General features: G+C 42.4%; 1 protein-coding gene across 1 annotated transcript in view; it reads left to right on the forward strand.

Moving 5' to 3' along the window:
• vat1 (vesicle amine transport 1) overlaps window positions 1–16539 on the forward strand; it is a 37439-nt gene that overhangs the window by 13724 nt on the left and 7176 nt on the right. The window contains exons 3-5 of the mRNA XM_037791540.1: window positions 9444–9614; window positions 10787–10876; window positions 13086–13327. Coding sequence (XP_037647468.1) covers window positions 9444–9614; window positions 10787–10876; window positions 13086–13327 — 503 coding nt within the window. The remainder of the gene's footprint in view (window positions 1–9443; window positions 9615–10786; window positions 10877–13085; window positions 13328–16539) is intronic.

Below are 16539 nucleotides of genomic sequence, written 5' to 3' on the forward strand. Positions count from 1 at the left end.
TTATGGTTTTCTTAGAAATCATGTTTGTTGGTATGACAGATTGCTTTAAACCAGTGGGCAACCTCCGGGTCTGAAAAGAAAAGGTTTAATATCCAGCAGGGGGCCCCTGGTTGCAAAAAGAAGTCTGATTATTTAGAAGTCTATGAGAAAATGAGCCTACTTCTCTCTTGATTTATTACCTCAGTAAACATTGTAAACATGAGTTTATGGTCTCCATCGCTAGTTTCAAAGCTTCTTCAACACAGATAGATGTTCATTTAGTAAATTATGGTCCCATTTAGAGTTAAATAGACCATCAAGCAGGGGATGCTTTAGGGCGTGGCTACCTTGTGATTGACAGGTCGCTACCACAGCGTTGTCTGGTCTGGGAGTTGTTCGTGTTTTCGTCTTACAACTTTAACTCTTTCACAGTGTGTTTTCAGTCCATGAAAGTTAATTGTAACATTTTGGTCACCTAGAAATGTCTTATTCAGCATTCTTTTGTGCTTAGCTCAACCCTTTCGTGTCACTTCTGGCTACAAAAAAAACAATATTGCGATGGCCAAAATGCCGAATATGAAGCTTCAAAACGGCAATCCACAAACCAATGGGTGATGAAGCCAAAATCAGAGCTCTAGTAAATTCAGGATGCTTCACTTTTGCAATTGGAAAACCAAAAATGCACCATAGGTGCCAAATTTGTCCAAAATTGACCCTGAATCTGAAAAGTAATTGATTAACTGAACTGCTGAATGTTTTATCAGGTTTCTAGAATACCTGACCTTAGCTTTGACTCACTTGTGATTGGATGTTTCTTACTGAAATGCTCCTCAGGGCTCATAGGGGCTGCCCCCTCTTAGTCGATTAGCTGACTAATTTGTTGTTTCGGTCTTAGTCGACTAAGATTTCCTTAGTCGATTAGTCATTTTTTGCTTTTTTCCTGCTGAATGACTTATTTCCAAGAAACCTATGAGCACATCTCTGGTAAATATAAGATTTAAAGTGCTGCTTTTGTTTGTTTCTTTGTGGAGAAACTCAGTTTTACAGATCTGTCAAATAAATCGTATGAGCGTTTGTCAACTAAGAATTTCTTTGGTCGAGGACAGCCATAATTTTTAGGTACGGAAGCTTGAAGCTTTGACTTTTCATCAAAGAACCAGATATTTTCTTATGCATTTGCTCATCAGCAGAATTCCCTGCCCTGTCACATAACATTGTCCATGCCAAACATGAACAGGATTTGTTAACTCTATTAGCTGTGTCTGACAGGGAAGGTGGCCAGAAACATCTCTGTAAAAGTGTAGTGTTGTCAGAGGCGTACTGTAAATGCTTAAAGCAAGAGGAACAGGTGGCTGGATCTCTTGGGTTTGGTGGATCTCCGTGACTGCTGTCAGACCTTCAGGCAGGGCCTCGGGCATATGAGCCCTCAGTGCACAGCTGATTACAGATGGGATTAAAAAATGAGAAGCAAAAATAATGTTTTTGTAGGTTGGATGATTGCAAGAAACTCATAAGGAAAGAAATATAGATTTCTATGTATCTTATTTCTCCCCCGACAGATTATTGTTCTCATTCATTATATATATACCAGCTAACAGAGTCCCTAGCTAATTAAGCATTAGCTCAAGTGTAGTTACATTGCTCTCTTTTTATGGACCCATTGTTCCTGGGAGCCATGACAAAAGTCTGATGAGCCTTGAAAATGGTTTCCTCTCCTCTCTCCTCCCAGTCTGTCTGCTCGGGAGGTCTTACCCTACTTTAGAGAATGCTAATTCAGTCTGACCACCGAGCGGGAGTCTGGGCTGCGTGGTTGAACCGTCTCTGTGTTCCCCAGGCCTGGCATCGCCGGCGGCAGATCAGCTGCACTGATAGGAGAGGGAAACCAGGGCAACCTCCAACCTAACCCACCAATCCGCTTGCTCGCTCGCTCGCGCTCTCACCGCTGCAGCCGTTGACAAATGACCCCATCCACCCACCCCCACCCTAACCACCACATACAGTCGCAGGTGTATGTGAAACCTGTGTCAAGACACCTGCTTGTGTGTGTGTGAAACTGCATGCACCAGCTTGTGTTTCATTTTGCAACTGAAAGGAAAGAAAGTGTCAGAAATATATTTTGCGTCCATACATATGGATGCATATTATATGTGTTTGTGTTAGTTAACAGTGTGAGAATCCTCACTCAGGAAGTCACAGGGGCCGCTTTCACACACCAGCAAAAAGACGTGTTTTTAATTCACTCACCCAGTAACTAAAAATGGGCTTCATCTACTGTATGCTGCACGGAGAGAAATTCACTATCAGAGAGAGAGAGCACATTAAACTGCTCTTCAAGCCCACAGTGTGCACACACACACACACACACACACTTACACAGTCATCCCAGAAAAACACCAAGGTTACATAATGCAGAGTAATACCTCAAGAGTACACGTTCACAAACAGCCAACCACAGATCCTATCACTGTTACATATCTGAACTCCGTTATAGAGCTGCACAACGTAGCAATAAGAAGTTCATTTATTGGGTTCAGCCTGTTGATGTTGTAACGCAGCCACGGCGAGTTTGGGGTAAAAAGAGATGCTTGGGTCCGCTTTTGTGTTTCATTCTTTGTCAGCCGCGACCACCGCAGGCTAATGATAGGTTAAGAAAGACGAGAGTCCTTGAGGAAATGTGGAAATAAGAATGCAGAAAAGAACACGGAGCTTAGAGACAAGGGACCAGTCATCTCTGTGGCGCTGACAGTAAACATATGGCCACCATCCGTCCCCCGACTCACACCTGAGATCATAGCCTGGCTCAGAAACATGAGCTGTCAATGAGAGATGTATTAATCAGGACGAGGCAGACGTGGTGTCCATAAAACATTTCTGATGTCCCCCCTCCACCCACCCATGCTGTTGAGCTCTGGGTGTGGAGCAATAACAGTGGCCTCAGTGTCAGTCTGGATTCCTCTGTGTTTTGGGGAAAATTCCTCTTCGTTCCTAACAGTCATGTTATGGAAGCCAAGTGTAATTTGTGCCAAAATGTGAGGATTCAGGGGAAGACAAACCTCTACTGTGTATCCTGTTTTTCCAGAGAGAGAGAGAGAAAACAAAACAGATAGGTGGGTGCTTTTTTGACGTTTCCTAATCTCCAAGTGTAAACAACTCAATTGAATCTTGAGGAGAACAAATGCAATTAGCATCAAGAATTTGTTTACTCTTCCCCCGAGGAATGGGTAAATGTCTGGGGATGGTGTTGAATCACACTACCAAGAGAGATGAAGTCTGAAGACATAGATATAGAGGGTGACACTATGAAACAGGGAAACTAAGGAAACAACAGGAACTGAGGCACTGGGTTAATGAAAGGTTAATATTTTAATCCCTGCATATTTGTGAAGATTATCTGACACAAGCAGCTCCTCCCTCCCTTGTGATGTGTGTATGGATGTATAGATGTGTGTGACTGTGTGTGTATTTGTAAAGTGGGGTGGGGAGCAGTAAGAGGTTCTTGGCACAGCTCAGCAGTCTTGTGATGGGAGATCAGGAGTTTGTTCTCAGGGGATTCAGAAACAGGTACTTTCTTCCTCCCTGGGCACCATATTTCTTTGACTGGAAATATGTTTTTACACACCCGAATTTTGAGAAACAGATAAAAGATATCTGATTATTCAAAATGCATTTTCTGTTTCTGTTGTCAAAGTACTCTGTTGAAGTACAGTTGAAGTAGAGCCACGAGCCAGTTCCCCAACGTCAGTGCCTTTTTTCTGCTTTTCTTACAGTAATCAGAGCGTAGCTGTCAAGATAACAATGTACAATAGATATAGTAAAACATATAGCTTACCTCCAATTCTCTCTACAAAATGGACAAGCCATGAACTGTACCGTCCCAGTTGTAGTAAAGAGTCTATAGGATCTTGGTTATAATGTGATATTGCCTTTGAAATTTATATTGTATACTTGGCAAGGATAAAAATCCAATTTTTCTTCCTTATTTTCTCTGGAATGGTAATATAGTTTATTTTCCTTACAATGGATTTATATTCCTTAGCTTCTTACCTTTCAAAGGAGACCAAATATATGCATATAAGCCTTATGGTTGCAGAGCTATTCCTAAATCATTTTGGTTATTTTATTTTAGGCGTTTTTTTCTGAAAGGATAGGGCTTAACAGGTTAAGATTAAAGACTGATTTCAGCAGAGGTTGTTTTCCCACTGCTCACTGACTCCATGAAGCAGAAGCAGAAGGGGAATCACTGTGTTTATGACAGGGTTGGTTAAATATTAATATGCGAGTGCCTGGCAGTAAGAACGTTGGATTAATGGATGCATCATCCTGTCAGGACACTTTTTCACACCTGCATGTGAGGGTTGCTACTATGCGAGAGAGCCATTTAGTACAAATCTGCTCTTCAGACAATGCATATTCAACATTTTCTCTCTTTTATTTAATCTTCCCTTCTACCTCACGTAAACAGTTGCTTATGTACTTGTGTAAAAACCTGTGTGTCAAAAGCAAACAGATGCAGCTTGTAGTGATTGTATTTGTAAAAACTGTGTATTGTTATGACATATCAGTGTATATCATAGATCCAATGCTTCTTAATCTGTGTCTGGCTATCTAACGCTTGGTGGCCACAAACAGGAAGGTATGACCCAGTCTGTCAAATATAAACTGATGACAAACTTATGATTGCCATCAAATGACTCTTATGTGCCCAAAGGAAGAGCAGTCAATGAAACAAAATGGCTCCCTTTGCTCAGTCATTGCCGGCAATTTGGCCGAGGTTTCCTTGGCAACACAAACTTGGTTTCTCACTGAGGACAAGGAGAGATGGTGCTGTTACAACGCAGCAGCAACAACTCTCACATCCAACAGCAACAGCCTTGATTTCCTTTTCTCATCAATTCCCCCCTCAGTGTCAGCAGGCGTGGTTAGAGTAATGCCGAGCGGACTATTCATCTCACATGGACGAGAGATCTCAGATGAGAAACACAAATCACAAATGTTTTTGGGTGTTTTACTGCAATTGAGGACAGGGAAGGGGTTGTATTCAAATGATTTGTCTTGCCCTCCATCAAGGGACTATTTTCTGTTACAAATCACTCAGAGGTTTTTTAAAAAAAAGTTAAAATAAAAGAACCTTTTTTTCTTTTTCCTGCTGAGCATTCCCTGATCAGAGATTAATAAAGAGGATAATGTGATTTGGCAATAATCTTATCATTACATCAGTTAATTTTTTTGGCCAGTGTCAGTGGTGTTTTTATGTGTTAGTGCAGCCTCAGAGACTATAACTGCCAGGATGTCGTTCAGGAAATTGTGCTATTGGACTGGTTCAATGGCTCAGAATCATTTTTATGGTGAGATGACGGGACCAGAGGTGTCATCTAATGTTCTACCCCATATAAAAGATATGAAGACATGATTATTCTGATATTAAGATGTTTGGAAGATATACATCATCAAGCATCTTAAAGGAAATTAAGTAATTAAAGGGACAGTGTGTAGGATTTGGTGACATCTGGTGGTGTGGTTGCAGATTGCAACCAACTGAATACCCCACCACTCATTCCTCCCTCTCCAAGACTGAGGTAACATGAGTTCAAAACCATGGTAACGCCGTTCGCCTTGCTCAGAGGCCATCGTTACCATATTAACACTACTTCAGACGGCGGCTGGTGGTATCACGGTTTTGCACTCTGCGGCTCACGTTACCGCAGTTTTACAAGCGTGTCGGAGAACTACGGTGGCCTTCAGGTAACGTAAAAATGTGAAAGATTCTCCTTAAAGCCAGTGTTTGGTTTGTCCGTTCTGGGCTACTGTAGAAACATGATGGAGCAACATGGCATACTCCGTGAAGAAGACCCGCTCCCTATGTCGATCAAGCCCTTAGGAAGTGCGCCAGATTTGAAGCAAAGTAGTAAAATAGTGGCCGAACAGTGTTACTGCACGTGATGCCATTGGGCCCAAAAAGACCAGTATGAACACTCTAATAGCCCTTATTTAAATCATTAGGTCCTAAAAGTTGTAAAATACACTAATTGCCAAATCCAGAGTTATTTCCCTTCCTCCGTTCATCTGAATTAGACCCAGATTGAGGGCTGGGAGGCGAAGTTAAAGGAAATGCTACTGCGCCTGCTCCATGGGCCCAATGGATGCAGATGAACGCCGGATCATCCGGGTAATTTTATACTCGAAAGTTAAGCTTTTTTTGCTTCATGCGCCACTGAGCAACTCTCATAGGAATGAACGGAGCCCCGCCTCGACCGCTGTATCTAGTTCTCTTAATACATCCATGACGTAGATAGAAACGGCTCATTCTAAGCTTAAGAAAACACAATTTATCTTAGTGTCAGGTTATTATACACTAATGAAAACAGTTATGAATATTATATTCCATTTCTGCTCATAAATCCCCTGAAATGTTACACAGTTGTTCTGTTCCTTTTCCTCCAGTTGTACAATGACTGATCTAGTTACACTGAGCACAAAAAATAGACTATAGAAGAAGCTTGTAGCTGTCCAAGGAAAACATATTTATCTATTTTTGATGATTTTGTTTTATTTGTCAGATAAACCGAAGGATTAAGTGTACCTTCATGAGAAAATTCTCCTACATCTTAAGCTAAATACACAATTTAAAAACCCAGTGGATTTCCCTAAAATGTGTTGTCACACAGCTGAAGCAGATATTCTTAGCTTGTGGTTGTGAAAGTTGATATTTTGGATGGCTTTCATAGAGCCGCAATGATGCAACTTGCAGTCTGATGTAATATGTGTCATTTCTGTGTGTGTGTGTGTGTGTGTGTGTGTTTTCTCAGATTTTAAGGATAAAGGAAGATGCTTTTATATTTATGTGATATGATAGAATCAGAACTGTGCTAGATTAAAAATATATCTTCCTCTTTGGTTACGGCTAATCAAACATGCATAGGCCTTCTTGTGCATGTGCCTCTCTTCCTGCCTGTCTTTATCTCACTAGGTGTGAATATTAAATGTTGCTTAAGCAAGCAAATCATTTTTTCATCATTCATTTAATGCAAACCCGTCCGGCAGTCCGGCAGCTCAGCTATGCCATTAAAAAACGGACGTAAATGCACATGTTTTGTGTTGCTTTACTCTCTGGTAACGGATAAGACATGCTCTTTACTCCGTCAGGCATAAATGACCTTTATGGATGCCTTTCAGTTCAAGTCCTCAAGTCAGCCTCCATTTCAAACAAGCCACTGCTTATCAGTAACCTATTACTTCTTGCTCTGGCTGCCTTCGCAAACATTGGCTGAGGCATTTGCCACAACTATGTACACACTTTCAAATAAAGCGAACGCAAACACAGATATCCGAAGCATCCACAGAAGCACACAGTCTCGCAGCACTTTGTCTTTAAGAGTTATCTTGGACCAACATAGCACATTTTGTTTTCAGCTGGCACAGTTATAAGGAACTGTGTTTATGTAATTTGGAATAGAATGTCATCCAGCTCTCCTTTTCCTAACAAAACAGATACTACGGCTACATTTTTCTGTCCTGTGGAATTTTAGACTGGTTGTCTTGAATAAGGGAACCAAAAAATTAGATGTGTCATTTGAGCTACAATGGCTTCTTTCTGCAGAGTTGGATGTGTGTGTGTGTGTGTGTGTGTGTGGGTGTCTATTCTCCCCAGACCAGTCGAGGTAATGTGATTGTGTTTAATGCACTCTTTACATACCCTTGAGCGAAATGCGTCCATGCTGTTATTGATTGGCTTGTTTGGGACAATAAATAATGCAAATCACATTTACTTGCCACAGAAGATACGTCTGGAATGGGAATTCTTGGATGCCTTTCTGTTCAGCTGAGTTTCATTGAGCAACCAGTTAAGCTTGAATGATGGTTGCATCTGAAATTTCATACTAACATGCTTTTTAGTTTGCTAAAACAGTATGTGAGATTTTTTAGTGTGTCCAAAACCTTAGTATGAAACCAATAGAACGTGAATTGCATACTATTTCCGGTGTAATATTACACTAAGGAAACACTGGACATTACGGCTGCATACATATCCCAAAATGCAATGCGGTAGCAACAACACTGTCCATAACGGACGTTGACGCACAGCTCTGTAACATCAAAGAGTATAGAAGCAAAGAGACGAAATTACTGTGCTTTTTTGGACAAAAGCCGCTAGACGGCGCTGTGGTAGCGCTGCCGCCATTTTGGGCTGAAAACGCCAATGAATCCATAGCCATGAATGTATAAAGAGACGTCTGTAAATCAGAGGATAGTTTTTTTTGAAGTAAATCAACTTCCCAGTACGAACACTTAAATAGCCCTCATTTAAATCATTATGTCCTAAAAGTTGTAAAATTAACTAATAGCCAAATCCAGAGTTATTATCCTCGGCATAATGAATGAGCATCAGACCAACGGGACTGCACCGCCCTGCACGCTCATATGACATTTCAGGTTCAGCCAGCTTCCTGCTAGCTGTATGCGGCTGTAATAATGTATATATTGGCTGTAATTCATCACTTTTATTATCTTATAATACACCCATGGGCTGTATGCTGTAAGCCTGTACCGTGGTGGATGTATTAACATCTCTGTTGCCAAACAACCGGCTATCGGCCAGTAGCTAGTAGTGCTAGTAGCATGACATCAACAGAGCTTAATGTAGTTGTAGGCTATTTACTAACACGCAGGGTAAAATCAGGGGACACAACCTCTTATACGTACATCCATGGTCTGTGGTCTGTTGGACATCGATTTTGGATCCTTGACATGAAAAAGATTGAGATTGCTCTCAAAATCTGTACGCTGGATCTAACTTCCATTTATGCTTTAAGCTTTATGCTGCTCTGGGAAGCGGCCGGGCAAAAAAGTTTGATAAATAATACGTAAATAGTTATAGTAGGCATATCTATAATATTTGTATTGTTCAACACAGAAATTTCCTTAAAGAGAGAGACATTAAATTTATGAAAATAGAGTGCTTTGTAGGCGGACGTTTTACTGGCATCCGGTAGTCGCTTTCAGTCCAAAATGGCAGAGGCGTAGCTCTGCTGCTGGGTGCTGATGTTGCAATGGAACGAACAATTGACTTTCACTTCTTAGTAATATACGTTCTTTTGTAACTTTTCAATTTAAGTTTAAGTATAAGATTTCACTTTGCTAGTTGTAATATATTTTTAAAGTTAGTTCAGACTTTATGATTCTCACAAATCATCGTTTGGTCACATGAGGTTGGTACATGTTACCATGGTTACGCATATCCAACCGGCAAGGAGGCTCTTAGGAAGTGACAACGTAAATTACTGCTCAGTGAAAAGATACATACTACTGTTTATTGACACATAAGTATGTTGAACGATAGTACGCATATTGAGTATGTAGTGCATATTGTGTGATTTTGGAAGAAGCCCTGGTCAGTAGAATAAATCACAAGTCATGTCTTGAAATGTATATTTAACTGTTTATTAACTCGGCCCCTCTTCCTTCAGGTGGTGTGGGTATTGCAGCCACTCAGCTGTGCAACACGGTGAAGGACGTGACCGTGTTCGGTACGGCGTCCGCCAGCAAGCACGAGACCATCACCCAGGGTGGAGTCACGCATCCCATCGACTATCGCACCAAGGACTATGTGGAGGAAGTCCGCAAGATCAGTCCGAAAGGTGAGAAACTTGTCTGCACTGAGATAAGTGCTCTAAATTTGGAGTCTGTGTGCAAGGGTTGGAAATACTGAACAAGTGTAAACTATAATCAAGATTTAGATCACTGCTTCATAAAGCAAATAGTAACAATCAATATATTCCCACTGGCACAAAGCAATATTGTGTGACTGCAGCGTTTGTTGATCAGTGTTGAACAAACTGCCTCACTGACAGTGAGATGTTATATTTTCATACACTTTGTTTTTTATCGTGACACTATTCTCAGCAGAGCTGGCTGCCATGTACACTAGACTGACAGCATGTAGGGAGTCATTTTTCACATTTCGCTAAACAGTGACTGTTTGTGGATTCTCAACGCCATCAATAATGTATCCGTAGAGTTTTATGGAGATGCCGCTCCTGGGCTCGCTGAGAAAAACGCTGCTTTTCAACAAAATGAAAGAACGTCCAGTTCCTGCAGACTGTTATTATGCTCATTTCATAGTCCCCTCTTCAACCCGTCTCTGTTCTTTGTAGCGTGGAACGAGACAGTCAGACCTTACAGAGACAGATAGGACGAGAGCGAGGACTGACACTTTAGACAGAATGTATCTAATTAGAAGCCTGGATCAATGTGCAGCGCTGCTCGCCACCTTTCCCCTCCGTCTTTGGCTCTCCGTCATTTCATCTGTGCTGTGGTCAAGGCAGAGTCCTGCTGTGAGCCTCCCACAATCAATAGAAGCAGGGTTTAACGGAGCAAGGAGGGGCAGCCCAATTTGAGGAGTCCCCTCTGGCACAAAGGAACATCATTAAGGCCGAGCCTACATGGCGAGACATTAATAAGCCACAGAGAAACCTTCATAGTTAGGTTCTTTACCATCTGTTCAGACGTTGGTTTGTTATTCTTTCCACCTTAGAATGGAATGACGGAGAGACTTTTAATCCCTCTTGTCTTATCAGCGACAAGAATGAGAAAACATAAAACAAGTAGGATCTCACCGCGCTCTCCTCCTCCCCTCTCTTGGCATACGTACGGGCTCCGCTTCGCGTAAACATGGCACAACTTGGCTACACTCGCTACTCCTAGTGAACTCTGGCATGCGGAGGGGGCTGCTGAGGAGACTTGGCAGGCTGCTCTCGCTGAATTCACACCAGCGATAATAACTGTCCCCTTCTTCTCTCTTCTGCTCCAGGGATGGACATAATACTGGACCCTCTCGGAGGATCCGACACCCATAAGGCCTACAACCTGCTGAAACCTATGGGCAAGCTTATCACCTATGGTAAGTAGTAAAAAAAACCTGAGTAGATCAGTTATTTTCCAAGTTTGAAGCAGCTCTATTTGAATCCTCAGCGATACAACACAGCCCCTGGAGGAGCTAATGCAATACGATTTGGTTAAAATGGTCAATCTGGAAGAATGTTTGGCAATTTCAACAGTTTTCCACACATAACAATCAGATTCAGAAGCAATTTTATGAGCCAAAGTCAAATAAAAACGAAGCCTCCACAAGCAAACGTCTTGTAACTGCAGTGGAAAAGACTCACGCAGAGCTTACCCCAGGCTGTATGTATCTCTCCAACCAAGCTTCTCCAGATTTTGATATTTTAAAGTTACCAGGACTTCTTATGTAATGCCTGAACCCAAATATGCGGTTTATTAAGCTTGTTGGCAGCGCGGCGCAGCATGGTAGGAAGCACAAAGGTAACCTTCCTGGTTAGCTTCCTGCCGAAACTAGCAGCTGACAGAAATACCCATGAACGGGGTATTCCTAAACACATCTTTACTCTTACGGACTAACTCATGTATACTTTACTCTATATATTATGATTATCTGCAAGTTCTTTACTATGTAGCAAGCAGGGCTGCAACCAATTATTATTTTCATTATCGATTAGTTGTTTTGGTCTAAAATAATGTCAGAAAACAGTGAAAAATGTCAATCAGTGTTTCCCAAAGCCCAAGATGACGTCCTCAAATGTCTTGTTTTGTCCACAACTCAAAGATATTCAGTTTACTGTCATAGAGGAGTAAAGAAACCAGAAAATATTCACATTAAAGAAGCTGAAATCAGAGAATTTTTACTTTTTTTCTTCAAAAAATTACTCAAAATAGTTGGATTAATTTAATAGTTGACAACTAATCAATTAGTAGTTGCAGCTCCAGTGGCAATTTGTATAGCCTACTTGTTATTTTTAAATATTACCCCACTTTATTGCAAATAATTTCAAAAAGCAGCTGCAAATTTACTCATTTTGTACTGCTTGATTTTGAAAAAAAAAACTCCACGAGATCCTGGAGTGTAACTGCTAAGCAAATTAATACAGTACATGAATTAGTCGTGGGTTTGCTCACACACTGAATAAAGCTGCTTCCTGGTGGGCAGGGTGACCTCTCTGTGGAGGTCTGTGTCCTCAGCGTACTGTGTGTCATCTGTGGGAAGGCCTCGCTCTGCATCGATGCCAATCTGGAACCAGCATGCATGCAGCAGTGGGCGGGGTCGGCATCCATGAAGAACAGGGCCTTGCCTTTGCATGCTACACAAAAACCCACCACCCAGCATGGTGCCCTCCACCCCACCCTCGCCCATTCACCCTCTCTCATCCCTACAGAATCCCCCCCTCATCCTCCAGGTCCACCACCCCTCTCCCAGTCCCTCTGTGGCGGTTGCTTCTCTTCCAGTTTATCAGAAGTATGCATGTCAGAACAATGGTCGTTTTATCCACCACACGAAACCTGGAATGTGTCTGAATGCAGCAGGCCGGGTCCCTCTCTTCCCTCACAGCGAGCTTTGTGTCCCCCGTTTCCCCCGAGAGAGAGACAGTGAGAGCATCGGAGGATACGTGAACACAGAAGGAGGGGATAGGAAGGGACAGTGAGAGCCGAAGTGCTAAAGAAGGTTTTCAGGGTGGATGTGTAGGTGAGAATTTGAGAGAGACGGAGCGAAGATACAAACCTCAACTAACAAGAAGAGGCACCCGACAGGATTTAATGTTCATTTGATATGTTGCCAAATGAACGTCATAAAATTGTAAAATATGGAAAGCTGTGAAAAAGCATTTTTTTGGACATTTTAGCGATTTATCGATTATCAAAATAGTTGGCGATTATTTTTTTTTGTCGATCAATTAATTGGTTAGTCGACTAATTGTTGCCGCTCTACTTCAGATTGCTTGTTTTTTCTCAACCAGCGGTTAAAAAAATCCAAAGATTTCAATCAACAATGACATAAAACAGAAAAAGTGGTTAATCATCAAATTTGAGAAGCAGGAGCCAGCGATGATTTGGCATTGTTTCTTGATAAATGACTTAGAGTCACTTAAAAGAATAATCCATATCAAAATTCAGTCAGTTATTTTTTGTCAATAACCGAGTGACGCTAAAAGAGAGAAGTTGATGATCGGGTGAGGGAAAAGTGGGAGTAGGGGGCAGATCATTTGATAGAAAATGAACCAGATCTTCATCATTGAGGTTCTTTCTCTCTCCGTCAGGTGCGGCTAACATGCTAGCGGGCCAGAAGAAGAACCTGATCGCCGTGGCCAAGAACTGGTACCATCAGTTCTCCATCCACACGCTCAGCCTCATCCAGGGGAACAAGTCGGTGTGTGGCTTCCACCTGGGCTACCTGGACGGGGAGATGGAGCTCATCACCCAGGCCATGAACACCGTCCTGGATCTCTACAAGCAGGGCAAGGTCAAGCCCCGCATCGACTCCACTTGGCACCTTGAGCAGGTTCGTGGTTCCCTTTACACCTGATATTAACATTGTGTGTGGATTGATTACTTTCTCTATTATTATTATTATTAAAACAAACATCACCACATTCTCGCATAATATTCCTCATTAGCACATCAATGTGAGGATGTATATTTAAGTATTTAATTCACTCAAAAACACATACTCTCTATTTGAACTGCTGTTTTTTTTTATGTCTTCTTAGGTTGAATCCATACTCAAAGATGTATTTCCATTCAACAGCCTTTGTATGTGGGTTTCAGATCCATTTATGGCTGGTTGTTAGGGCGCTTTAACAAGCCATAGCCCGGGTTACTGCTCGCCGTAGTGTCCCCGGCATGGGGGTGCGTGAGCCAAAAATGACATCATCACGTATTGTGCGTAAAGCACACACGCTATCTTTTCAGACATGACTGCCACAATAAGATAAAAGCAAATAACTTAAATTAAGAAGTAAAATAATTAAATAGAAAGCCGGCCAATTCATTTTCAAACGCTTTAAAAGCAGCAAATCTCTATTTTGCCAGCCGAATCAAATTGTTTATAGGATATTAAACCTTTCAACCATCGTTTCATTATAACACATTTAATATTTGACTCCTTTCTTTACAGGGATTGAATAAAGGTGATAAAGTATGTCCTTGAATATGAGATATGAGTTTACAGTCATCCGTGGAGGTCCACGCCACGGACATAAACAACGTTTGAGGCACCGGGTTATAAACGTCACTATTTTTATGGACTTTTATTTAGCATATTCTGTATGTTCTCTTCGGCTCAAGTCAGTTTTCTACCATTCATGTTAACCTGTCGTTTACCTGTGTCCATCTCAACAAATGCCTGTGCAGGCAGCCTATAATCCCCTGCCTTTTGGTTCACTTCCTGCAATTGGGTCTGATTATGTTCTCACTACAATCAAACTACACTAGGGTTGCTTGGAAACGGTCCTAGAGCACCTCTCGCAAGCAGTCTCAGACCCGTTGTTTTGGTCCACACCAGAGTACCATTACTACAAATAAGCTGCACCAGAGTTTAATTAAAACGGAGACCGATTAATCGACAGGATGTTTTACAAACTGTCGCTATCAGCGGAACTGGGCTCTGATAGTGACCGATGGCTGCGCAGCCTCCACCGGTTACGCGTGGGACGTACATCACCGTTTTGCATGTTTTTGCATCCCACATACACAGAGTCATGGTAGAGGGGGAGAAAAAAAGTTCTCTTTTGAATATATAACGCAACATTATCAGCTCTTTGTCCCAGATACCAGGGAGGAAAATAAATCATTCACTGTTACTTTAACTTTCTACCAATTTGGTGTTTTCTCTTCCAAATAATCCAGCCACATAAACATCCATTCATGAAATGAAATCGCACACTTTAGGATCCTCCTTAACCCGGGAATATTCACGAACATCAATGGTTTATAAGAGTGGTATTTAACAACGTAACGGGACGCGCAACAGAAGTAACATTGCACGTTATAAATAAATAGAACATATTCCAACGATGTAATCCAGCAAATCACACTTCAGGATATTCCCTTATAATGATTAGATTTTGAGTGACAAAAAAAATTATTTATTAAAAACGGAGTATGCATGAATAGTCGACTAGGCTGCTGCAGAAGTAAAGAAGATATTGGCCCTAATTGGCTTTATCTTGCTCCAAACTATCATTATTATATTAGCCTTTAAAAATCCATCGGTCAACCTCTAAAACAGACTAAGTGTTGGCTTGTGAAAGCGCCCTTCGTGTGACTAAATGCATCCCTGTGCACCTCAGTCTGGATATCCAGATGATTCATTGTGACACGGGTGCATTTACACCTGAACTACTTCCATTTTTACACCATGTGCTTACAACCCAGCCACCCAGAATTCATGTGAATGCCAGGTTTGGTTTGTGTGTGTGCGTGAGGTTTTGCAGTGTGGATCTGCAGGAGCAGGGTGTGGCTCTCGGATTCAATAAGGCTCAACAATCAACAGGCCAAGTTTGTCCACAAGAAGAAGCTCTGTGTCTCCTCGAGCATAACTCGCTCAGCCAGACAGACTCAGATTGTCGCTGGCAAAATTAACACTGCCAACAGATATGAATAGAGAGAGTGTGAAAAACACCGAGAGAAAGAGGGAGTCAGGGGGCTGACATCTTCTGTTGTCAGAGTCGGAGCTGGTCAGTATTTTGGCCAGAGAGAAACGCCCGCTGTCTTTCTCCGCCATCTGACGCTCTTTCTCTGCCTCTCCATCTGCCTGCTCTTTATATCTCTCTGTCTTTAGGTTATTTGACTGTCTCTCTGTGTCTCTCCATCTCGCTGTATTCTCTCCTTCTCCCTCCTCACAGTGCATCTTTTTTGCTTTTTTCCTCTCTTGTTGCTATGGCGACATCCTTTAGTCAGTGTGTGCGTCTGTCTTAGGGAGGGGCCCTGATGTATGAGAAAGAGACATGGAAGGAGTGTGGTAAAAACGAGAAGAGAAGAAGGTATATTTCAGACTGGCTTGAAGCGATCGGGCGTGGAGAGTTTCAAGTGTTTGCATCAAAGACAAAAAGCTGTTAATCAGATATATGATCGATCATTACATTAGACGAGACGAAGCCACGCCCTGACTCCATCCATCACAGCCCTTCCTCCTCTGTCAGCCTCTGTTTTTGCTCCAATAATCAATGAACATGCTTGGACAAAATTTGCAGATTAGCATTGTCCCTCCCTCCTGTGGTTTCTCGTGGTTCATTATCTTCACTGATACCCAAGAGGATAATGGTCATGTCTGCTGCAGCCACAAATAGCCCACTCCAGTCCGAGATGCCCAGGAGCCCAGAGAGGTCGACAGATCTTACAGAGTGAAGGGTGGAAGTGGGTGGAGTCGTCAAACGAGCCTCAGTCGCCCTCGCTGTGACTTTCATTCACATTGAAGATGATTCTTATATTTCCCGGACCTGCCCCTCCCTCCCTTTCAGTTTCGGCGAGGCGTGTTTCTCATCCGAAGGACACCAGTTGCTCCCTTCGCTCCCTCCCTCCCCTCGACTTCCAACTCCCACACTCCCCCTCTTTCCCATGTGTCTGAGTCGTCAGGGCCACGTTTCAGCCAGGCTTTACGTTGCTAGGAGATGGCCCTGTTGCCGTGGCATTGGTCGTTAGGTGGTCTGCCTGCCTCGCACGAAGAGGGGGATTGGAGGGAGGAGGGGAGTGGGGGAAGCGATGGAGACGGGA

This window comes from Sebastes umbrosus, chromosome 14 (assembly GCF_015220745.1).
Source record: "Sebastes umbrosus isolate fSebUmb1 chromosome 14, fSebUmb1.pri, whole genome shotgun sequence".
Classification (NCBI taxonomy): domain Eukaryota; kingdom Metazoa; phylum Chordata; class Actinopteri; order Perciformes; family Sebastidae; genus Sebastes; species Sebastes umbrosus.